The sequence below is a fragment of the Dunckerocampus dactyliophorus genome, chromosome 14 (assembly GCF_027744805.1).
Source record: "Dunckerocampus dactyliophorus isolate RoL2022-P2 chromosome 14, RoL_Ddac_1.1, whole genome shotgun sequence".
Lineage (NCBI taxonomy): Eukaryota > Metazoa > Chordata > Actinopteri > Syngnathiformes > Syngnathidae > Dunckerocampus > Dunckerocampus dactyliophorus.
In genome coordinates, this window is record NC_072832.1 from 28653779 (window position 1) to 28679425 (window position 25647).

Genomic DNA, 25647 nt, shown 5'->3' on the forward strand with positions numbered 1-25647 from the left:
TCGAGAACAGGAAATGTCAGAGGAAAACTGCAACTTGGAAGCTCCATGAGGCTGATAAACTGCCAACAGAGCCGGGAACATGACGTTTTATATCACGGTACGGAGCAGGTCGTGTTAAAGGTAAGTTTGTCTCTGATTTACGGTACATTGTGAGTTCCTTTCAACTTTTCCGCTAAACTTTGTTAATCTTCGACGACACGCGAGCTGCTAGCGAAACATGCGCTGTTGTTGTCAGGGCGATGCGACACTTTCGGGCACTTTTTAAATGCTATTCTCGCTAAAAAAAAAAAAATAATAATAATAATAATCCACACAACATAATTTGGTTGTAGTAGTAACTGCAATGTTACTCCTGCGTCTCTGGACTAACATCATCCTGTGTAGCTAGGAGACACGGTCACTATTTTGTTGCCATGACAACAAAGGAGGAGTCGCATGGGAACGTCACTTTGCGTTCGGACATTTTTGTAGTAGTTTCCCCTCCCAACAAAAGTTGACCTCACTTGCGGTAGGATGATTATACAGTAATGTTGGAAAAGTCAAAACTAGTTGCCAAACATTTATACGTCACAAAATGTCAGCATACTTAGTAGTAGTAGTAGTACTTTATTAATCCCACAGCAGGGAAATTCATCTGTTACAGCAGCAAGCAAGATACACAAGTATGTACACAAGTCAAGAATGCATAGTCATAGACAATGCATGCAATGCATAGACATAGTGAAATACAAAATGGTTCAGGTGTTGTAGAGCCTGACAGTGGTCGGTATGAAGGACCTGCGGAACCTCTCCTTCTTACACCATGGGTGTAACAGTCTGCTGCTGAAGGAGCTGCTAAGGGAAACAACAGTGTCATGTAGCGGGTGAGAGGTGTTGTCCATGATGGATGTCAGCTTAGCCAACATCCTTCTCTCCCCCACTTCCTCCACGGAGTCCAAAGGACCGTCCAGGACAGAGCTCGCTCTCCTGATCAGTCTATTTATCCTGCTCCTGTCCCTGTCCGTGCTGCCCCCTCTCCAGCAGCCCACAGCATAGAAGATGGCTGAGGCCACCACAGAGTCATAGAAGGTCCGTAAGAGAGTCCTGCACACACCAAAGGACCTCAGTCTCCTCAGCAGGTGGAGGCGACTCTGGCCCTTCTTGTAGAGGGCGTGGGTGTTGACGGACCAGTCCAGTTTGTTGGTAAGGTGAACACCCAGGAATTTGTAGCTGTCTACCAACTCTATGTCCGCTCCCTGGATGTTCACCGGTGTGAAGTGGGATGTTTTCCTCTGGAAGTTAATGATCATCTCCTTTGTCTTGCTGGTGTTGAGTTGCAGCTGGTTAAGCTCACTCCAGCTGACAAAGTCCCTGATGACCGTCCTGTATTCCAGATCATTCCCCTCCGAAACACAACCAACAATGGCTGTGTCATCGGAGAACTTCTGGATGTGACACTGTGTGGAGTTGTGTGTGAAGTCCGAGGTGTAGAGGGTGAAGAGGAAAGGGGAAAGCACCGTACCCTGAGGGGCACCTGTGCTGCAGAGTACCATGTCAGACACACAGTGACGGAGCCTCACATACTGTGGTCTGTTGGCGAGGTAGTCTATAATCCATGCAGTCAGTTGTTGGTCTACTCCCACACTCTCCATCTTCACTCTGAGCAGTGACGGCTGGATAGTGGTAAAGGCACTGGAGAAGTCAAAAAACATGACCCTCACAGCGCTCCCGCTGTCCTCCAGGTGTAGCAGTGATCTGTGCAGCAGGTAGATCACTACGTCGTCTACTCCGATCCTAGGCCGGTAAGCAAACTGCAGGGGGTCCAGCTGAGTGCCCACCAGGGGTCGCAGGTGCTGCAGGATAATACAGGGCATTCTTTTGATTCAATGTCATTGTAGCTATTAGAGTGGCAATGAAGGCGTTCATTAAGGAGCATTATACAGGCCCGTAACCAGGGGGGGTTCGGGGGGTTCCCTCGGGAGACCAAAAGGTCAGCTTGGTTAAAAAAAAAAAAGCTCCTCTCAAGGTGTGCAATTGTAACCGAGTGTAGATGTGCTGTGATAAATGAAGGCAGAAGTGTTGCAACAGCGCCTGTTGCTGGTGAATAGTGGCATGTGCACATTGCTGCAGGAAGTGCTCAGAATGAGTCATTGTCAGTCACGTTTTTGCACTGTCCGGGATATTTGGTGATTTATTGTTTACTGTGTGTTTATATTTTGTCATATACAATGTCATGTGCATTTTATAGTGTTCACTCATTGGAATGAGCCAGTCTGCACTTTTGAGTGAAGTTTTATAGACTTTAATGCAGTTTCTTTGTTGAACTAACTTGGAATCATTTATGTGCAATGTAGATGATCACCTGTCATTCCTCTGTAAAACTGTTGTTACAGGTCATATTCTGTGTCATTGTGACTATGTTGTCTTCAATATGCTGTTTTACTTGTTGCTACTTTGCTAATGCTAATTGCTGGGCCTCATTTAGTATTGCACGCTGTGCAGCAGCAGCCATGTTGGCCATGTGAGATGTGTTCAGGGACATCATGCAAAAGAAGTTTGAATGTGTTAACTTGTCCTATATTATAAATTGGATTACAAAATACAGTCAAACCTGTCTTAGCGGCCACCTTTATAGAACGGCCACCTGCCTATAGCAGCCACTGAAAAATCCCCCGCAGCAAATTTACATGTTATAGACCCTGTGTATAGCAGTCACCTGTCCAACGTGGCCAGCGGCCACCCGTTTTGTCTCCCTTGGTCAATATCTGATTGCAAATAGCGGCCAAATTACCAACTCAAGTAGAAGCTTCATGCATGAAAAAGTTTTGTTTTTCAATCAATGACGCCGTCGTGTGTAGACTTTAATTACTGAGTCCTAGCTCAGTCACAATCATTCACAAGATCCACACAAACTGTCAGTTGTTCCACATAAAAAAGCTGTCGTCTTTTGAGTTTGCTATTTCCTGGTCAAACATGTAACTTTAAGAGCATTTGCACCAAAACATTACCGCAAAGTATGCTGGGAACAGGACGTGCTCCCAGCGACGCTACAATAAAAAAAAACATAGGCTAGCATGCATGCGGCAGCGGGAGCAAAACTGAGTTGGGTTGTACTTAATTGAAGTATTTTAGAATGTACTCACGTTATTTTTTATCAATCCTCATCCACAAATCCATCAAAGTCCTCATCTTCTGTATTCAACACAGACAAAGCCGTCTTCTTTTCCGTTCGCTGCTAGTCTGTTAACTTGTCAGTGTTATTCAGCTCCGAAGCCAAGAAGGAAACTTCTCCTGTTGCTTCTGCCAACTTTATTTATTGAACGCGACCACCAGACAGCAGCTCAGAACACACACACATCTCTCAGCATCGTCTCTCCTTCCTGCTTGCCCACAAGGCAAAGGTTAAACAAGCCCCACTACATAGCTGTCCAGCCAATGCCTGTAAGAAATGACACCGTTTATTTCCTGGTGTGCACTGGTCAATACTGTAATGCCGCTTGTTGTGGGGAAGGAGAGACTCACGTCGCCGATGCACTTTAATGGCTTTATTAACAGCGGAGAACACTGCAGGACTTTACATCCACGCCAACATAAACACACTTCCCAACTCTCTCCAAACTCACAGCTAGCACTGAGCCTAGCTCTCCTGCTCGGGACGCCCACCGTCACTTCCCGTCACTTCCTGATGAACTAAAGCTGTAATGACACTCTGCCGTATAAAAAGTAAAACATTAAAAACAAGCGTAAGACATTACTAGCACAGCTTTGTTCTGTGGGTCGTGGATATTAACAAGCCTAGTAGTGCTGTACAGCTTTTATCCGCAGTCCCACAGTGCCCTCTACTGGTCAACATTATTAGTATTCCCCCCCCCCTTTTTTTTTTCCTCTACTGGTCAACATTCAAACTGGATGCCAACCTGTTTATAGAGGCCACCTGTCTATAGCGGCCACTTTTGCAGACTCCCTCTAGTGGCCGCTATAGACAAGTTTGACTGTACTTCATTGTATGAATATCAGCGCACCTGTGAGACAAATGATAAAATGTGAAGATAATGATGTGAAGGGGAATTAGAAAGGGTTCGCCAACCAATATACTATACCATCACAACCAATTGGAACACTTTTTGTTTTGTAAAATGGAATCCAAAATGCTGTAGAAGTGCTCAGAACTGTTAGGAATGAGACATGATTATCCCGTGACCAAAGTGGACGCTCACCTGTCCTGCATTGGTCACCTGCATTCCCCACATCAAGTTGTGGACCGTCACACAATCCCGTTCACTTCCCCAACATCAGGGTCCTCCTTCAGTTGGCCTGTACCATCCCAGTAACATGGTGTGAATGTGAGCCAAGTGCCAGTACCTTGAAGCGTCTGAACACCTACATGAGGGCCAGTATGACGCAACAGCGGCTGACCTCGCTGGCACTTCTCCACATTCACTACAAAAAGGTTATCAACCTGGAGGAAGTGGTGGACATATTTTCCAAGAAAGATGATGCTGAATGAGCGATAGGTAAGGCTGAAACACATTGTAGTGATTCATATAGTGTAGGCCTGTGGAAATAGCATCCACCACTGAAGCCATGGTATGCTCAGTCGCCCAGTAAACTGATGAACTTATCTAAATAGGGCAAGCTTGATGTTGGCATTTTGCCCTTAAGCTTGTCATTTGGAGGAAATACCATTGTTGTTATGTCTGTCCAAAATATGCATCACAAAACTGTTTTTTCGGGCTCCAAATGCAAAATTTTCCCTGCTCTGGGAGGGGGGACACCCCCCTGACACACCCTCCCCCCGCTCGGTCGCTTCACTCCATCGCAAAAGGTCCGTTCACTCAGATCTTTGCATCCCCCCAAAAAATATCTGGTTACGGGCCTGTCATATACTGGGTACAGTCTATACCCGGGGTGTCCAAAGTGCAGCCCGGGGGCCATTTGCGGCTCGCGGCTGTGACTTTATCGGCCCGAAGCACAGTCTAAAAATGTAATTTAACAACGAAGCTTAAAAAAAAAAACAGTAACAGAAGCAAAAATGGGAAACTCTATCAATAGTCAAAATATTAAGAGAAGACTTGTAATCTCGCAAGGAAAAAAGCCATAATTTCACAAGAATAAAGTCATAGTATGAGGAAAAATGTCATTTTAGTAGCATGAAGTTAGGTTGGGGGAAAATTTATAACATGAGAATGAAGTGAAAATATCAGGAGAAGAAAATATACAAGAAGAAAGTTGAAATATTTGGAAAATTATACAAAAAAATCAACAGCAGAAATAGAAAACAGCAGCAATTTTAAAAGTAAAGTCATAATATTAAGAGAAAAAATGTTTTCTAATGACAAAAACGTTGCAATTTTATGAGAATAAACTTTTAGTAACAATGTTGTTTGTTGTTTTAAAAAGATAACAAAAAATATTATGGGAATAAAGTTATAGTTACGAGAAGAAAATGTTAAAAAAGGAAAGCTGAAATGAAATAGTTGGAAAATTGAAAAAAACATCAGAAAAGGAAAAAAACAGCTTTAATTTTACAGGAATAAAGTAAAAATATTAAGAAAAAAGTCATGATGGAATGAGGAACAAAAGTCACAATTTTACAAGAATAAACTTGTATTATTATGGGAAAAACCTCATTTTGAGTAGCATTTCACCTTTGTAATATAGGTGTTTTTTCTTGAGCTACATGTAGCTTCTTAGCATATCTCTATGTGTTGCTTTACTAAATACCAAAGTGGCCCTCGCTGGAAAAAGTGTGGACACCCCAGCCCTAGACGGACCAAGTCAATATTAACCAAACACGAACACTTAGTGGTTTGGTCCGCAACGTATCAGAAAAGAGGCAAAAATGTCAATCACTGCTTTCCAAAGGCAAAGCTGATGTGTGTGAATATCTTTTTTGACCTCAAACACAAAGATAATAGGTCTGCTTTCATGCACGATTGAGGCAATAAAAAAATATTCACATTCGAGAGGGTGAAATCAGATGACATTTACTTAAATCATGGGTGTTCAAAGTGCGCACGGTCTGTGGATGTTTTCCGCACGTTCTAAAAATGTAATTTATTACCAACAAAAATTGCAAAATCAGCATAAAATCAAAATAAAGCAAAAATATTAAGAAAAAAAGTTGTAATCTAACGAGAAAAAAAATCTAAATTTGATCAGAATAACTTTGCTACAGTATATAATGAGGAAAAATAACGTCATTTTAGTAGCATAAAGTTGGAATATTGAAGAAAAAAGACGCTTAAAAAAAAGTCATAATGTTATGAAAAAACAAAGATGAAGTTGTAATTTTTGGAAAATTAGGGTGGGGAAAAAGTTATAATATTACGAGAATAAAATCTAAATATTATGGGAATAAAGTCATACTATTATGAGAAAAAAAATGCAAGAAGAAAGTTGAAGTAGTTGTAAAACGTAAAAAATAAGAGCCAAAATATGAAATAAGAGTCAAAATATGAAGAGAAAAAAGTCACAATCTAACAAGAAAAAAAGCAGCAATTTTACGAGAATACACTCATAATATTGTGAGGTCATTTTAGTAGCATGGAGTTGAAATCCACTGAAACTGAAGGGGTAGGATTAAATAAGCTTTGCTTCTTCCTACTCCTTCTTGGACATGCAAAATTGGGAATTGTGTTATGTGATGAGCTCCACTGTCATTGCGTGCATGTTCAAGATGAATCAAACCATTACCATTACCAATATTAAAGAAAAAAGAATCAAATAAAGTTGGTTTTGGAAAATTAGGTTGGGGAAAAAATATAACATTACGGGAATAAAGTCAAAATATTATGGGAATAAAATCCTAATATTACAAGAAGAACATTTGCGAAGATTATGTAAGTAGAATGTTGAAATATTTGGAACATTTACAAAAAAATGGGCAAGAATTGGGGACGTAAAAGAGCAAAGGCCGAAGTTAATTCAATAATACACTTTTCATCTGTATCAAAAAGCTGAGGAGTTTTGTAGTTTTATATGTACATATACTGTATATATACTAGATAGAACTTTTTAGCATTGCTTTACAAAATATCAAAGTGGCCCGTGGATCCTTTCATTTTTCAGTATATGGCCCGAGGTGGAAAAAGTTTGGACACCCCTGCTGTATACAGTTACCAAGGTCAACATGTCGGGAAGAAGCAGAGCTTATTTCATGCTAACCTTCTCCATGTGTCAGCAGATACTGGACATGTTTAACATCTTCACCGCTTTCTCATAGGAAAAGAACAATTTAGCTTTTTATTTGAACAGAAAGATGAATGACAGAACACAATTATATACAGCATATGTGTATGTGTTAATGACATTTTATTCAATTATACATCATTTGTCAAGCACACTTGTCTGAAAATGTATTTGCCTAGCGCTAGACTAGTCTGTTTAATAGTGAGTGGCACAGCAAAGATTAAACAATAAAATAAATTTTAAAAAACAACAGCAAAAATGAAAAAAGCAGTACTTTTACAAGAATAAAGACAAAATATTAAGGGAGTAAACTCATTATATTAACTGAAAAAAATAGCATCAAGTTGAAATATTACAGGGGAAAAGTTGTAATAAAAGAAACAAACCAAACAAAAGATTAAGTTGAAATTTGGGGTAAATTCAGTTGGGTAAATTCTATAATATGCATGCAAGATGGCGCCCTCCGTGGCAGACGTCTCTGTTTCACTCTCCCGTTTTTTTCTATTTTTTGCTATTTTATTGTTCATTTTGGACATTCAACACACTCACGCAGTACATTACAACAGAGAGACACTTTTGAACATCGGCAGGGTTCACCATGAACTTTCATTTAGCCTCTCAGACTTTGCCTTTCTTTTGCGCCGGGGGAACACAGCAGCCTGCGGGCCTGGTGAGCTGAATACCCGGCGAGCAAAGCATCCGAGGCGTAAACGAGGCAAGCGGACCGGCCTGCATGCTAGGCTAAAAGCTAGAGCGACTAGGCCACCGCTACCAAGCCTGCTGCTAGCCAGCGTCCGCTCTCTTGAAAACAAGATGGACGAACTAAGAGCAAGGATTACAGCTCAACGTGAGATCAGGGAATGCTGTGTCCTCACCTTCACAGAAACCTGGCTGACGGAGGATATACCGGACTCGGCGATCCAGTTGGAAACATTTGCTGCTTACCGGGGAGATCGGACTTTAGCGTCTGGTAAACACAGAGGTGGCGGCGTCTGTGTTTACGTAAACAAACGGTGGCGCACAGACGTACAGACGATGAAAAAGCACTGCTCGCAGGACATTGAGCTGCTGATGGTGAAATGCAGACCTTTTTATTTGCCTCGTGAGTTTAGTGCTGTGTATTTAACTGCTGTTTACATCCCACCACGAGCTAACAACGCTAACGCACTAGGCCTCCTGCATGACATCATTGATAAACACGAGACCAAACACCCAGACGCTGTATTCATTATATCTGGCGATTTCAACCACTGTAACCTCAGGACTGTCCTCCCCAAATATTACCAGCATGTGAGCTTTCCCACAAGGGAAAATAACATCCTGGACCAAGTCTACAGCAACATGAAAGGTGCTTTGAAGGCTGTTCCAAGACCCCACTTTGGAAAGGCCGACCACATCTCTATATTCCTTTATCCAACATACAGACAACTTCTTAAAAAAGCTCCCCCTGTAAGTACAGCAGTTAAAGTGTGGAATGAAGAAACTGATCAAGTACTTCAGAAAATACCCTAACCAAAAACAGTGGATGAACAGTGATGTAAGGGCTAAGCTACGTGCTCGTTCGACTGCATTTGTCATGGGCACCGCCGAGGACTACAAAAAGGCCAGATATGACCTGAGGAGGTCCATACGAGAGGCCAAAAGACAGTACAGACAGAAGCTGGAGGGCTACTATTCCACCTCAGACCCTCGGCGCATGTGGGCGGGGCTCCAGCACATCACAGACTATCGACAGCGGAGTAGCGTAGCCACGTCCAGCCAAACCACACTTCCAGATGAGCTGAATGAGTTCTATGCCCGCTTTGACACCCAAAGTCCTGATGAGCAGAGAGGGTGGCTGGACTTGGGGAGCACACAGGACTCACCTCTCATGGTGACATCAGCTGATGTGTGCAGGGTTCTAAACAAAACAAACCCACGAGAAGCAGCAGGCCCAGACAACATCTGAGGCCGTGCACTTCGGGTTTGCTCATCAGAGCTAGCTGATGTGCTTGCTGACATATTTAACCTGTCGCTTGCACAAGCATCTGTACCGACCTGCTTTAAGTCCACCACCATAGTGCCCGTACCCAAGAAGAGCAACGTGACCTGCTTGAATGACTATCGCCCTATAGCACTCACTCCTATTGTAATGAAGTGCTTTGAAAGAATAGTCATGACCCACATCAAAAAGAGCATCCCGGCGGCAACTGTGGACCCTCTACAGTTTGCATATCGCCAGAACCGGTCCACGGATGATGTAGTCAACACTGCCATCCACACAGCCCTTTCTCACCTACAGGGCCAGGACAGATACGTCAGAATGCTATTTATAGACTATAGCTCTGCTTTTAATACAGTCAGCCCCCACAAACTCACAAATAAGCTCCTCACACTTGGCCTGTCTCCCTCCCTCTGTAACTGGGTGTTTAACTTTCTCACAGGCAGACCCCAGTCAGTCAGAGTCCACAATCGCACATCCAGCTCAAGAATTGTGAGCACTGGGACCCCACAGGGGTGTGTGCTGAGTCCGCTCCTCTACACGCTCTTCACCTACGATTGCGTGGCCTCCCAGAACAACACCAGCATCATTAAATTTGCGGATGACACTACAGTCATCGGACTGATCACTGGTGGTGTTGAAACATCATACAGAAGAGAGGTGGCGGACCTCATAGCTTGGTGTCGTGATAACAATCTCCTTCTCAATACAGATAAGACTAAAGAGATGATCATCGACCCAAGAACAAGGGAAAAGGAGCCGCATAGACCCCTGTTTATTGATGAGACTGAGGTGGAGAGGGTGAAAACCTTCAAGTTCCTTGGCACACACATCAGCGAGGACCTCACCTGGTCTCACAACACCCAACAAATTCTGAAGAAGTCCCAAAGGAGACTGTACATCCTGAGAAGACTGAGGAAATTTGGCATGTCCACCACAATCCTGAGTTGCTTCTACAGATGCACTATGGAAAGTGTCCTTACCGCCTCCATCACTGTTTGGTACGGTAACTGTACAACACGTGATAGGAAGGCACTCCAGCGGGTGATCAAGACCTCACAGAACATTGTTGGGGCAGCCCTCCCCTCACTGCAAGACATTTATAAAACTAGAGTCCTACGAAGAACACACAACCTCATCAAGGACAGCACACATCCACAACACTCATTATTCACACTCCTACCGTCAGGCAGACGCTACAGGAGTTTGAAGTCCAGGACCACAAGGCTGGCAAACAGCTTTTACCCACAGGCCATCAGGCTTCTCAACGAAGCACTCACACACGCCGCACGCAACACACGCACACACTCATAGCACTTTATTTATTTATTTATATATTTGTATTATTTATTTGTATTAATGTCTCTTCTGTTGTTGTTGCTTAATTTATTGGTATTTATGTTTCTTATGTTCTTATTCTTTCTTGTGTTTTCTTTCTTTTCTTGGGAGAATGAACAGAATAAGAATTTCATTGCATAGCATAACTGCCTGTTTTACTGTGCATATGACAATAAAACTCTTCAATCTTGAATAATGTTATTCTCATCATATATTGACTTTATTATCATAAGTCATATTAGTATGAGAAAAAAATGTACAAGTAGAACATTGAAATATTAGTAAAAATACAAAAACAGCCAAAAAGTAATATGAGGAGAAACAGTCCATAATAATAATAATAATAATAATAATAATAATAATAATAATAATAATAATAATACGCTTTGTCATTGATCAAATGACTAAACATATTTTTATATGTGTACCGTAAAGCACCGTGTATAAGCCGCACCCGTGTATTAACTGCACCCCCATTTTCAGGCTCACAGCGGGGGAAAAAAAAATTTTAGTTCATAAATGCTTGCCAACTCTTTCATCTCAAATCAACATGCGTAAAGGTACTAAGCAATTTTAAAAAGAAGAATAAAGGAGAAATCTGAACTTCGGCATCTAGATCTTTAATATTATGGCTAAGCACAGATTAATAATAATCATAATAAATCAAAATTGATATCTTTCACTGCTTCTCTTTTTCTCTATTATTATTTTATTGCATTGCTTCAGTGTGAATTTGAATAAACTCCAACGTTGTATTGTATTTGACATTGGAAGCTTAGGATAGCTTAAGGGTATATCGAGATCGTTTCACTGTGTGAAAATACAGACAGCCGTCAGATAAGTTAGTTGCATACACAAGCATTTTCAGCAACTGTACAGCAGAGGGCGCTAAAGTCAAAGCAACTGTCTGACCCACAGATGGCTCTTCTAAAATAGACTTCTCGTCAATTTCTGCATCTGGTCACAGACCCGTCATCGTGTATAAACCGCACCCCGATTTTTTGTTTCTTACCAGTGGGAAAAAAGTGTGGTTTATACACGGTGCTTTACGGTATATATATATATACAGTATATATATATACATTATATTAAATATTTTGTTTGGGTGGGTTTAAAAAAAAAAAAAAAAAAGTAAAAGCGGCCCCCACATCTTTTCATTTTTCAGTATGCAGCCCTCAGTGGAATTACACTCAACAGAAATATAAACACAACACTTTGGTTTTTGCCCCTATTTTTATGAGATGAACTCAAAGATATAAGACTTGTTCCACATCCACAATATCAGCATTTTTCTCCAACATTATTGACAAATGTGTCTAAATGTGTGATCGTGAGCACTTCTCCTTTGCTGAGATCATCCATCCCACCTGACAGGTGTGCCACATCAACATGCTGATGCGACACCATGATTAGTGCACAGGTGTGCCTTAGACTGCCCACAATAAAAGGCCACCCTGAAATGTGCAGTTTTATCACACAGCACAATGCCACAGAAGTGGCAAGATTTGAGGTAGCGTGCAATTGGCATGCTGACACCAGGAATGTCAACCAGAGCTGTTGCTCGTGTGTTGAATGTTCATTTCTCTACCATAAGACGTCTCCAAAGACGTTTCAGAGAATTTGGAAACACATCCAACCAGCCTCATGACCGCAGACCACGTGTAACCACACCAGCCTCGGACCTCCACATCCAGCATGTTCACCTCCAAGATGGTCTGAGACCAGCCACTTGGACAGCTGCTGAAACAATCGCTTTGCATAACCAACGAATTTCTGCACAAATTGTCAGAAACCGCCTCAGGGAAGCTCATCTGCATGCTCGTCATCCTCATCAGGGTCTCGACCTGACTCCGGTTTGTCGTCCTAACTGACTTGAGTGGGCAAATGCTCACATTTGATGGCGTCTGGCACGTTGGAGAGGTGTTCTCTTCACAGATGAATCCCGGTTTACACTCCTCAGGGCAGATGGCAGACAGCGTGTGTGGCGTCGTGTGGGAGAGCGGTTTTCTGATGTCAATCTTTGGATGGAGTGGCCCATGGTGGCGGTGGTGTTATGGTATGGGCAGGTGTCCGTTACGGACGAAGAACACAGGTGCATTTTATTGATGGCATTTTGAATGCACAGAGAGACTGTGACGAGAGGCCGTGAGGCCCATTGTTGTGCCATACATCCAAGAACATCACCTCATGTTGCAGCAGGATAATGCACGGCCCCATTTTGCAAGGATCTGTACACAATTCTTGCTGAAAAGGTACCAGTTCTTGCATGGCCAGCATACTCACTGGACATGTCACCCATTGAGCATATTTGGGATGCTCTGGATCGGCGTACACGACAGCGTGTACCAGTTCCCACCAATATCCAGCACAATCCACAACCTGATCAACTCTATGCCAAGGAGATGTGTTGCACACACATGCATGAGGCAGGAGGTCACACCAGATACTGGCTTGTTTTCTGAATCTTTGGAGTGTCAGTGAATGCAGCTCGCTAAGCCGTTGACAATGAGGAGGTGTGCTTCCGAGGAGGACTAGAGAGGTGTTTGTGAGTGGGAGATACATTTATGGTGCTGGAATTGCACTGCTGTCGGTGTGTTCAGCTCACAGTAAAGTTGGTAAAGAGCAGGAGACTCTGTGTGACTGGGGGGGAGACACTGTTGTGCCGTCATAACAGAGAGGAGAAGTGTGACATGATGCATGTGTCTTAAATATGGTAAGATTTTTAACGTAATTAATGAAATAAATTACTTATTTTTGACAATTATAAATCATACTGGAGTAAACTCTTTTAGAGAAAGAAGGAGATGGTGGATACAAACGGCTGAAATGAGTTTGCTCCGTAGGGTGGCTGGACTCACCCTAAAAGATAGGGGGAGGGTGTCAGAGTAGAGCCGCTGCTCCTTCACATGGAGAGGAGCCAGTTGAGGTGGCTCATCTAGTCCGGATGCCTCCCGGACGCCTCCCTGGTGAGGTGTTCCGGGCATGCCCAGCCAGGAGAAGGCCCCGGGGCAGACCTAGGACACTCTGGAGGGATTATGTCTCACAGCTGGACTGGGATCACCCTGGTGTCCTCCCGGTGGAACTGGAGGAGGTGGCTGGGGACCAGGAAGTCTGGACTTCCCTACTGAGACTGCTGTCCCCGCAACGTGGAGGAAAATGGATGGATGGATGGATGGATGGATGGTAAACTCTTTTAGTGGGAGGAGGTTTCCTTTGTATTTTCATAATAAGGTTCATGCAGCACCTTTCAACACATAGTCCTTTACAGATCATCAACAAGATTAAAAGCATTCAAATACACTGAATATGAATAAATCCATCATGACAGGACGGCCTGTTGTTTCTCGCCAGAGTATATTAAAGAAAGGTAAAGCAGTGGTCCCCAACCTTTTTTGGGGGGAGAGGGGTTCGTACATTATAGCGATCAAATATCAAATGTATCTTATTTATGATGTATTGTGTAAAACTAAGACATGAATAACATCAAATTAAAAGCACAAAATGAATGCTGACCCACCATCCACCAGTTCAAGTTCCAGCCAAGGTTTCCCAGAGAGATGATGACATGGCTGTTTGACGTGTGTAGTAAAAGAAAGTGTGCTAGCATGAATTCACTTGAGGCAAATGTGCACATTAGCACTCAATAAGTCATCAAACTTACCTTCATGCATTCCCACATCGTATCAGCATTTGACACCACATATGAGGTGAAAGAAAAATGGTAAAAATAGAGTAGTAGTCTATCTGTGCAGCATGAGATCAAGTTAGCACATCCACAATGGACATGTGTCAAGTGAGACGGATGTAACACAGAGAATCCGGCCACTTTTCAAAATAAAACATAAAAAAATGAAATAATGGAAATTATGTTTTCTTTCTGTGCGGCCCGGTAACAAATGACCCACGGCCCGGTACCAGGCCGCGGCCCGGGGGTTGGTGACCACAGGGGTAAAGCTCAGAGAGGCTGTTATGTAACTTCCTCTTCCAATGTTTACCATTGGTTTTCCTCTGCGTCATCAGATGACAGTGTCTGGCTGTCCTTCACGTGGATGTTCTTCACAAAGGTTGGGTAAATGTTGCCAACAAGGGAAGATAATGTTCAGTCTTCCTTCCTCCCAAGTGTGGTCGTGGGTCACACACAGCCCCCCACTGCCGTATTTACACTCCAGTGGGTGGAGTCCTTTCTGAAAGCAGCTGGATTGGTTTCCTTTTTGAAGCGACACTCGCTGGCCACTTTGTTAGGTACACATAAACTCTCCCTGCTACTGGAGCATCATCTGGAGAAAGATGAAGATGCTGTGTTCGTTATTGCAGGCGTCGTGTGTAGTGGGTGGACATCTGCACTGAATTCGACCTTTACCTTCAAGCCTTCACTTGCCCAATGTTAGGATGTAAAACAAGCTGTAGTGTAGTGTGTATGGGGACTATCACGTGCTTTTCTGTTGATCTCTTCAGATAAATCAGGGGTCGGAAACCTTTACCATCAAAAGGGCCATGCTGTCTCCTCTTCCAGTAAAAAAAAAACTAAAACATTACACTGCTTATAAACCTGTAAAAATTGTAATCTTTTGAAATGTTACAACCACAGACTTTAACAAGAAGTGCAGAAGTGCGCTTCTGTAAAATAATTTCAACACTTACTGCAACTCTGTAAGTCTTACTGAGTGCTTCCCAAACAGACCTGATCCAAATCTTAAGAGCAGTTGAAAAATGGCTGGAGTTAGCATTTTGCACATTTGGGTCTTATTTGGTTTTAAGTAGAGCTACAATATGCAAAAACAAGAAGGGGGGGTGAGACAAAAAGCATTTTGGAAAAGTCATTTATTGAAAACAACAATGAAACTGAAATAGGCTGTTTATCAGATGATCAAAAGGTTAAGACCATTGCTCAAAAAAGTTTGCAAACCAGAACAAAACATGTTCTCAGTAGGACTCAGTAATGAGGAGCTCCACCGTTCTTGTTCATCACTTCCAAAATGGCTTTGGGCATGCTTGATGCCAGTGTTTCCAGGAGGCTAGTGGGAACATTGCTCCAAGTTCAAATTCAAATTGAAATTCTTTATTTTTAAAAAGGGACAGTGTACATTAATCAACATTTCTTTCCAGAAAGTAAATGTACCTGAGTTAGCTGAAAGGCTAATCTTCATCAGCAGTCCCTTTGCCAGATGGTAATAGACCCAACAAAACAAAACAACAAAGAAGAAACCATACACAACAGACATAGACAGAAATACAGTCAGCATTACATATCCCACAGTACAAGTTATATAATAAAATTAATAAAACCAAAATGAAAATTATAATACAAACACCGCCAAGCCAGCCATATTGGCTACCTTACCATTTACATTTAATTTGTTCACTACCTGACGCAGGTAAAATAATGGATAGTACCAGTGATACTGCTAGTGCACACATCTTTGCCATTCAACAAGCCAGTTCTTAGCATTGAGTTTAAAAGAGTGATATGATGAAGATTCTCTGACTGATTGTGGTACTGTATTCCATTGATGGGATGCTCTAAATGAGAATACAGCCTGGCTAAATGTGCTTTTCCTGATTGGGATTGTGCAATCTTTTTTAGTGGCACCTCTGGTGGCCCTGGTAGTGGAGGACCGAAATGTTATGAAAGCGGATAGTGGAGGAGGAGCCAAACCATGCAAGATCTTATATACTAAGCAGATGTTTTTGTATTTGATGAGATTTTCCCAGCTCAGCAATTTATACTTCTTCAAAATATGGCAATGGTGGTATCTGAAAGGTTTTTTATCCAGTGTTTTAAGTGCTTGTTTACATCATGATTGGAGTAGTTTCATTACAGTGGAGTGTGCATTAGACCAACTTATCAGACAGTAGTGATGTGAGAGATAATCATAGAGAAGAAGTATATCTTGGCTGCTTCAATTGATAGAGTTTCTGATAAAGCTAAAATTTGACATTCTAAACTTTACCTTATTGCAGACTTTCTTGATGTGATTTTTGAAGCTGAGATTCGAGTCAATGTGTAGTCCTAGATATTAAATTCTGTAACAACCTGAAGCCTCTCACCAGAGACAGAAATGACATACAGACCGTTTTTGTAACATTTAACTGCAAACAACATTGATTTAGCCAGGATGTAATTCTCACCATTGCATCAGTTAGCTTAGTCTCAACTTCCCCTGCCGTCTACCCATGACCTAGGATTATTGTGTCATCAGTGTACATTGAGATGTCACATGACTCACACACAAAAGGGAGATCATTAACGTACATGCTGAATAGAAGTGGGCCTAGTACTGAGCCTTGCGGGACACCAGTTGATAACCCTAAGACATTGGAATTATGGTTATGATTTTTAACCAGCTGAAAGCGAGATGAGAGGTATGACAGTAACAACTTAAGACAGTTTGTGGAGAGATTGAAATTCAGGAGTTTCTTTAATAATATAGAGTGATTAACAGTATCAAATGCTTTCCGCAGGTCTAGGAAGGCAGCACCCACTGCCTCCCCTCCCCGGTCCATGGATGACTTGATTTTTTCAACAAAGTAGCAAGTGGCAGTTTCTGTAGAGTGGTTCGCTCTGAACCCAAATTGCATTGGATGCAGTGCGAAAGGGCTATTGTTGAGGTGGTCAATGGTTTGTTTGGCAACCAATTTTTCAAAAACTTTTGAGACAATGGGTAATATGCTGATAGGCCGGTAATTTGAAGTGAGGAAAGGATCTCCTCCTTTAAAAACTGGAACAACGGCAGCAAATTTCCACGCTTCTGGAAATATCCCCTGACTTGGTGAAGCGTTAATAATGTGTGTTAATGGACCAGCTATTGACTCACTAACTTCTTTAAGTATGAATGTGTCCATCAGTTGGGTTTTGTAGGATGGTACCATTAACTTTTAATTCAGTTTCTTTTGTAAAAGTATGATTTTGACCAGTTAGTTTATTTATTTGAGTCCAGATGCTTTTAGAGTTGCCGTGGCAGTTTTCAATAATAGAATTAAGAAATCTGCTTTAGCTTTTCTCATTTGTCTAATCACTTTGTTCCTCAGTATAGTAAATATCTGCCTGTCATGGCTCAGTTTAGTTTTTATGGCTACTTTTAAAGCGTTATCTCTGTCCTTCATGAGTTTGATGACATTGTCAGTCAGCCATGGGAGAGACTGCTTCTGGCTTTTGCGTTTAGTTCTAACTGTGAATTCCTTGATTTTGCTTTGTATGTTCTCTTTAAAATTCTGAGTAATTATTTCCACATCATTGTCTGAAAGTAGATTGTCCCAGTTCAGGTTTGTTATGGCTGTTTTGAAAGCTTCCTGTTTATTTCTTGGGATACCAATGAAATCTTTATTACCAGAAAGTGTAACATTTCGCCTATTACTTAATTTCCTAGATATAAGTACCAAATTATGATCTGACAGCCCAGTTATCATATTATATCATTGTGTAATTCTTTCGGGCCTGTTGGTAAAAATCAGATCAATTTGAGTACTGGTAGAGGTTGTAATCCGTGTAGGAGCCTTTACTACTTGGACCAAGTTAAAACTATCAGTTATCTGCTTCAGCTTTTTTCTTGAATTTTTATCTTCCCAGTTTAGGTTTAGATCACCCATTATAATAACCTCCTTTTTAAAATCACTCTGGCGTAATATTTCCTTCAACTTATCAAAGAAGTTCATGTTAGAGGACGGTGGACGATACATGACTATGAGAGTGAAAGACATCTGAGGTGCAAGAATCATGTTAAGGCCGATACGTTCCAGATCATTCAATCTCTGCACTGAATGGTGTCTCTCACATAGACCAGAACCCCACCACCTTTCACCTCAGCTCTATCCCTCCTAAATCCCACATAACCTGGAATTTTAACCGCAGCAGAGGGAGAATTTTTCTTAAGCCATGTTTCTGACAAACAAATTAAATCTAGAGTTGACTCTGTAAAAAGGTGATTGATCTGCTCACGTTTTGATCTTAAGATGCGTATATTAAGGTGACCACCCAATATACCCTTTGGTTTTGCTTTTGAGTCCCAGATTAATCTAGAGTTGTTAACCGTCTGAAAGACTTTCCATGTCCGATTCATGTGGATTGCCCTGTTAATTACCCCACATTTATTTTTATTGTGTGAGTGTGTGTCCATACTGTTCCACCTGTTCAGCGGTGGCCTGTATGCTACTGTTGTTGTTGTTAGCCTCCCTGGTGTTCTTAGCTTCCCTGGAGCTGCTAGCCCACTCCGGAGCCTCGGCGCACCCCCACTGCAAGAAGACAGCAGCGACTGTTCATCGGCGGCCTGTATGCTGCTGTTGTTGTTGATCGGTTGTAGCCCAGCTGTCGGTGGTTGAAGCCTGGCTAGCAGTGGTTGGAGCCCGATGTGGTCAAGTGGTGAAGATGGCTTCACCAAGGGCATCAACTGTTTGGAACCGATGGCCATTTTTAGAAACTTCCCTTGTCATCCATCCCCAAATGTTCTCTATGGGATTTAAATGAGGGGAACATGCAGGATGGTCCAAAAGAGTGATGTTATTCTCCCTGAAGAACTCCTTGGTCAAGCCAGCATTGTGAACTGCAGCGTTGTCCTGTTGAAGAACCCAGCTGGTACCACACAGATGAGGACCCTCGATCATGAGGGATGAAAAAGCACCCAGACCATGATGGACCCCCTCCACTGTGCCGGGTAGAAAACATCTCAGGTGGGATCTCCTTGTCATGCCAGTAACGTTGGAAGCCATCTGGACCGTCAAGGTTACATTTTTTCTCATCAGAGAATAAAACTTTGTTCCACCTTTCAATGTCCCATGTTTGATGCTCCCTGGCAAAGTCTAAACGGGCACTTTTGTGGCGTTGAAGGAGACGAGGTCTTTGAATTCCTTTTTGGTTTTTTAAAGCCTTTGCCTCCGATGGCGTCTGATGGTTATTGCGCTGCGGTCGGCACCAGTAAGGCCTTCATGTGGGTGGAAGTGTCTTGATGGACGGCCAGTCTGATCCTCCGGCTCAGTGCAGGTGTGATGTTTTTGTTCCATAATGCTCAGGATCGTTCCAAAAATGTAGAATGACTGATTTCCTGCTTCCAACCTCAGCAGCCATGGCACGCTGCGAGAGGCCTTGCTTATGCAGCTCCACAATCCCACCACGTTGAAAAAGAGAAAGCTTCTTAGCTTTAGCATCAGGAGGGCATGACAGGGGGATTGATGACAGAAAATGAAAATTTTTAGCAGATTTTGGCTTTTATAGTCTGCGGTCTTAAACTTTTGATCAGCTGATAAACAGCCTATTTCATTTTTTTTTTGTTTAAATTACAAGTTCCAAATGCTTTTTGTCTCACTCCCTCTTCTTGTTTTTGCATATTGTAGTTCTACTTAAAAGCTCATTAAGATCCAAATGTGCAAAATGATCATTCTAGCCATTTTTCAACTGCTCTTAAGATTTGGATCAGGGGTGTATTTGTGTAAAATGAAAACAAAATGTAGCCAACTTTGAGATAAAAAAAGGCCATCACAGTTATGCGTGCTCAGTTGTCATCAATAACCATCGTCTTTGCAAAGAGAGACATTCTTTCATTGTCTCAATCATTTCCTGTTTATTCTTTCACTGGGAGAATAGATGCTCTGATATTTTTATGGAGGATTCGTTCATGTATTCTCCACATGTGAATGGCTTCCTACCTCATGTGCAGCCCAGGGTTGCCAACTTGGCCATTTTCTCACTAAAGATAAGATAAGTCACCAAGTCTTCTTGGTGACTTATTTTCTCAAAAGCGACTAGCAACAAATGTAAAGACTTTTCCTGACATCGTTGGGGGATTTTTTGTGGTATTTGTAGATGTGAAAGTGAAAGCACATATTGTTGTGAGCGGTGAGTGTACAGTCAGCTGCTGCAGCACACACTCAGCCTCTGCTCTCCTGGAGCCACCGCCTCAGCTTAGCGTGTCACGGCTACAAGCACATAATGTAGCTACAGCGCGCTTCTCGTTATAAAACATATTGCTATGCACTCGTAAATTCTATACTTTTATTTTACTGTGCAGTAACTTGCTTCACACTCAACTCCAAACTCCCTCACCTATTTTCTCCCCCACTCAGTGAGACTCACTGCATACACTAGCCTACCTCCCCCTCCCTTGCTCATACAATTAGCAGTCAGAACGCAGTCTCGATGCATTCACGGACTTGCCATGAGCCGGATGTTTCACATTCATTTTGAAAATGCACACTTGCCCTACTTCAGTGTAAAAAAAATCACCGCGCTCAGTGAAGGCTGGCGGACCGGAATCAAGGGTTGCCGACCCCTGAGATTAATAATCCAACACAATGCGACACAGCAAGGAGATCACTGCACCGCATCAAACCCTTAAAACGGCAATGCGAATGAATGAATGGATGAATGAGTGAATGGATGAATGGATGAGACAGAAGAAACATGCATGCATGAGTGCTGTGACCGTGACAGGAGAAGATGTTGAAGATGAAGATCAACTCCATGTAAGACTCCACACTGCTCTTGTAGACATCCTTATTGGTTAGAAAAAATGCAGTAGATGAGTAGAAACCCTGGATGTAGCACGTACTGTAGCGTGGACATTACGCCGTGTTTCTCATTTTCAATCCTCCCTTTCCTTTCATTTGGATGAAGAAGCAGAGAAATAACCCAAAACACTCAGAAGTTGACATTGTGTGTCCAGGCAGGCGTCAGCTCATTTGCATATAGTCTTGTGTGATTGTGTGTGGTGTGGAATATGCTGCTTACATTTGACACGTGTACACGTTTTGTTGCCGTTTGGATGCAGCACAGTATGTTTGGTGTCGGCCTGTCACCATAACGCATGTTATTGACTCGTTTTCTTCTTGTTTGTTTTAGGAAGTGATCAGTAGCTGCAGAAGCACGGCTGGTAGATACGAGCCCAAGATGCAGGGGACCTTCGCACGGGTGTGTATGGTCGTCACCGCCGCCATCTTGAACCACCCCTTGCTCTTTCCCCAAGAGAACGCCACCTCCATCGCGGAGCAGGACGAGGAGCTGATTGTGCGCATGCGGGAGCACCAGGAGAGGCTGGAACGGGAGCGGGCCAAGCTGGAGGAGGAGCTCTCCCAGCTGGAGGAAGGTGGCGAGGAGGACGGTTACAGCTGGTACATCTGGAGCGTCGTTTCTTTTGTGGTGTTTTTTACCATTGAGATGTGCAGGGCAGACACGGGTGACTCGGATGCAAGCGGAGTGGATGACGAACTTCCTGAGAGTGGATCCGTGGACGCCAGCACAATGGTTCTAGATAAGAACATCCTCAGCAACTTCTGTGACCAATGCACGTACGCCACCGCCCACGACAACGGGAGGGTGAGGGAGTTTGTGGAGGGTTTCACTGACGACCTCCTGGAGTCTCTGAGGAGCGTTAGTGACCGAGAGGCAGACATGGAGGTGGAGGACTTTGTCGGGATCGGAAGCATGTTTGAGTGTTGGCAGGTGTGCAAGCCTCCAGCGTGCGACCTCATTGTGCCTTTCTCGCCTCCCGATCCGCTCGCCTTCCAGGTCAGCTTGTGGTGCGAGCCGTCCAGCCACACGCCCCCAGACAAGCAAGGATGCGGCACCATCCAGGTGAGCTTGTTCGGGGAGCAGGAGGGAGGGTGCCTGTGTGGTTCTGCTAACATGGGAGACGACATGCTGTGTCTGCTGCACGGTAAACATGAGCGCAGCCTGGATGAGCTGCTGTGCTCCAGAAGAATGCCTCTCCTGGCCAAAGATCAAGTCATGAAGTGGTTTCAGGTGTCCCTCACCAAAGCGTGGGGGCGCATCTCCCACAAGTATGACTTTGAGGTCACGTTTCGCAGCCTGGACGCGGCGGGCGCCTTAAAGGTCCGATTCCCTTCAGGGAAAAGCGTCATGGTGAACATCATACCTGCGGTCCAGCTTGTGGACACCGATGCTTATTTGGTTTCACACTTCCCGTCAGACTGCGGCAGTCCTCAAGACCCGTTTTGGCCTCTTTCACTGGCCGTCTACGAGAGGAACCTACTGAAACACCTGACCAAACACCTCCCCCAACATCCCTGCCATCTACAATGCCTTCAGGTGGTCGCCTTCCTGCACAGGAAGCAGACGGCGCTAACTGGTGGGAACGCTTTGACCGACTACCACTGGAAGACGGTTCTTTTGCACCTGTTGCTGCTCAAACAAACGTCGATTTGGACCGCCGACAGAACTGAATGCAGACTCCGGGACGTGCTCGACTTCATGCACAGGAGCCTCCGGGAGAAGAATCTTCGTCATGTCCTGATAGGGAACAGTAGAGTACCACAAGAGCTCCAGCTTCCGCAGATGATCCGCAAAGCAGAGCCCATCAATCTGTTCCGGAGTTTGGTGTTGAGGAGGGACCATTATGCAGCAACAGTGCACCACCTCCAGGAGATGATGAGGAATGCGGCCATGCTGTTACAAGAGTACATGCCACTCTCGTATCATGAAGCCTTTCATTACTAGAAGTACTTCACAACTTATTGTAGGATACTTCTTATATTATACTGCATCTCTGTGTGGAGTTTGCATGTTCTCCCTGTTTTCTCTGCATACTCCGGTTTGCTCCCACATTCCAAAAAAAACACAAAAACATGCACGTTAGCTTCACTGGAGACTCTAAATAGTCCATAGGTACGAATGTGAGTGTTTGTCTATATGTGCCCTGCCATTGGCTGGACACCAGTCCAGGGTGTACACCGGCTCTCACCCCAAGTCAGCAGGGATAGGCTCCAGCATGCCCCCACGACGCTAATGAGGATAAGCGACATAGAAGATGCATGGATGGATGTTGGATTATACTGCTTATTGTAGTATACCGCTTATTGTATTATAGTGCTTGTTGTATGATAGGTCTTATTGCATTTAGTGCTGAAGCTACAGTCATGGCCAAAAATATTAGCACCAAAGATGCCAATCAATGTTTTTGGCCGTGAACGTATGGAGCACAACCAAATGAGTCATGGCCAGAAACATTGGCATCTTTTGTGTATCCCAATGCTTTTGTGCATCTCAGTGCATGATGGAGAGTAAGAAAAAAAGTAAAAGTAACCATGGGAGTGAACGGTGCAACAGTGTAAACATTAGGGCTGCAACTAACCTGTATTTTGTTCATCTGGAGCTTGTTGTTTGGATGAATTAAGTCATGGCTTAGATCCAAGACAGACCAAATCAATATGAAGCAAACACAATGTCTCTAACATATGGGAACAAAGGCAAATGTGTTGATTGGTGTTTTCCAAAGTCAAAGCTGATGTCTTGTCTAGATACGTAATAGCTATGCTTGCATGGATGACTAAAGATATAAAAAATATTCACATTTGAGAGGCTGAAGTCAGATGATGTTTACCTTTTTACATCAAAAAGCAACCAGTGGATGGATTGTTGCAGCTCTGCTATACTCTATGTACATTCTATACTGCACACGACACTTCAGATGTAAAAGAAGGCAAATGGGGATAGGAATCCAAACTAGCTGATTTTTGAGGCAGCTTTTGCATTTTCATGCTCAATTCATGTTCACCCACCAATAAAATAATTTCACTTTAACATTCTTCCATTGTGGTTCATGTTTTTTTTAAGGGCATTGAATGCACCATGAGTAGTGATAATGGCGCCTTTATTTCCAGTACAACATTTAGAAGTACAAAAATAAGTTTCCCCCAACAATAATGACTCAGCAGCACATGAATAAAAACAAAGAAAAGCTGGGCGGTTGCAGTTATCTACAGCCCATAGTCAAAGTTGGGTTTGGCCTCCAGGTAGGTCTTGTAGAAGCCTTGGTAGGTGTCCACGCTGTGCCCGCTTGCTTGGACAACTGGGTCCTCTGACATGCGCGCCACCCACGTCTTCAGCTCAGGTGCACCATCTAAGCAGCTGGAATAATGGCCCACATTCTTTACTAACATGGCTTCCAACATACTTATTATAACTTACTATACCGCTAACACTCCTGGGTTTGTAAGTGCACTTTTCCCTTAACAATCTAAATGTCAGCATTTATCAAAACTGAAGATTTATCATCACGTGTGGTGCAGTGCAGTTGAATACCTTCAAGGGCCTACTCACTCTGTCAGCTTGAAGGCCTCCAGCCTCTCGAACCACGGCCACATCATGTAATCGATCATGGTGATAGAATCGCCACCAAAGAACTTTGTCTTCTTCTTTGCCAGATCCTGGAAAACACACAGACTCAGTAGTTAAGAAGAAATCCCAAAGCACAGGTATTACACGTACCTCATTTAATTTGCCAAACTTCTCTCTGAGTTCATCAACCAGTCCAGAAACATCTTCACCCTTATGTCTGCCCATTGAGATCTTGAAGGCGTGTGCAGGTATCTGTCACAAAATACTGCTTAGCGGCAGAGTGGGCAGGACACCCAAAAATCCACACCCGTTTAGACGAATACCTTGGAAAAATTCTCCAGCATCATCTTCTGCTGGGCTTTTCCCAACGGAGTGGAAGGAAGCAGCTTCCTGCCAGGATACGCGTCATCCAGGTATTCGCAGGCGATGGGAGACTCCCATATCAGCTCCTCTGCTGTCGTCTCCAGGGTGGGGACAAGACCCTGGGGGTTTTTCTTCAGAAACCATTCGGGTTTGTCCCTCAGGTGGATGTTGATGATCTCGTGTCTGGTGCACACAAAAAAAGACCTGAGTGTTATGGTTTGTTTCAAATTGAACACATACGCTGACTTCAGGGGGTTTCGTTACAGTACTTGATCCCTTTGGCGTTCAGCACCAGTCGGGTCCTGTGGGCAAAGGGGCAGAACCTCATGCTGTACAGTCGGATTTGGCCCTCTGGCACGGGTCCGGGAGCAGTACTCCCTGGAAGAATATACACAGGATTCTAGTTAAAAAGTGCAAGGTGATGTGCAACCACAACATATTTTGGAGCTAATGCCACATGTTTATTCAATAAGTACAACGCCAAGTCTAAAACTGCAAAAATTGTCAAATTAGCCAACTTTCCCCTCCAGGCTGTCATAATCCTACAACTTGAATTAGGTGAAAATGTGTAACTGTTCAACATTCAAAAACGCTGAGTCACACCAACATCAGCATTTCCTGTATGTTTATGATCATTCCAACCAGTATGGAAATGCTAGGAGTTCAACAGGATGCGGTACAATACAGAGGGTCAATGGAAAAGGAAGATAATCACTCTAATGCAAGCAAACAA

General features: G+C 43.3%; 2 protein-coding genes across 2 annotated transcripts in view; one reads left to right on the forward strand and one right to left on the reverse strand.

Annotated features, from left to right (window-relative positions):
* itprip (inositol 1,4,5-trisphosphate receptor interacting protein) lies at nucleotides 1-24118 on the forward strand. The gene is made up of 2 exons (XM_054798491.1): nucleotides 1-120; nucleotides 21318-24118. The coding sequence occupies exons 1-2, from the start codon at nucleotides 46-48 to the stop codon at nucleotides 22929-22931; spliced, it is 1689 nt and encodes a 562-aa protein (XP_054654466.1). The 5' UTR covers nucleotides 1-45; the 3' UTR covers nucleotides 22932-24118.
* Nucleotides 24068-25647, reverse strand: part of LOC129193813 (glutathione S-transferase omega-1-like) — a 1858-nt gene continuing 278 nt past the window's right edge. The window contains exons 2-6 of the mRNA XM_054798492.1: nucleotides 25184-25292; nucleotides 24875-25097; nucleotides 24702-24803; nucleotides 24534-24640; nucleotides 24068-24341 (exon numbers count right to left, since the gene is read on the reverse strand). Coding sequence (XP_054654467.1) covers nucleotides 24191-24341; nucleotides 24534-24640; nucleotides 24702-24803; nucleotides 24875-25097; nucleotides 25184-25292 — 692 coding nt within the window. The 3' untranslated portion in view covers nucleotides 24068-24190. The remainder of the gene's footprint in view (nucleotides 24342-24533; nucleotides 24641-24701; nucleotides 24804-24874; nucleotides 25098-25183; nucleotides 25293-25647) is intronic.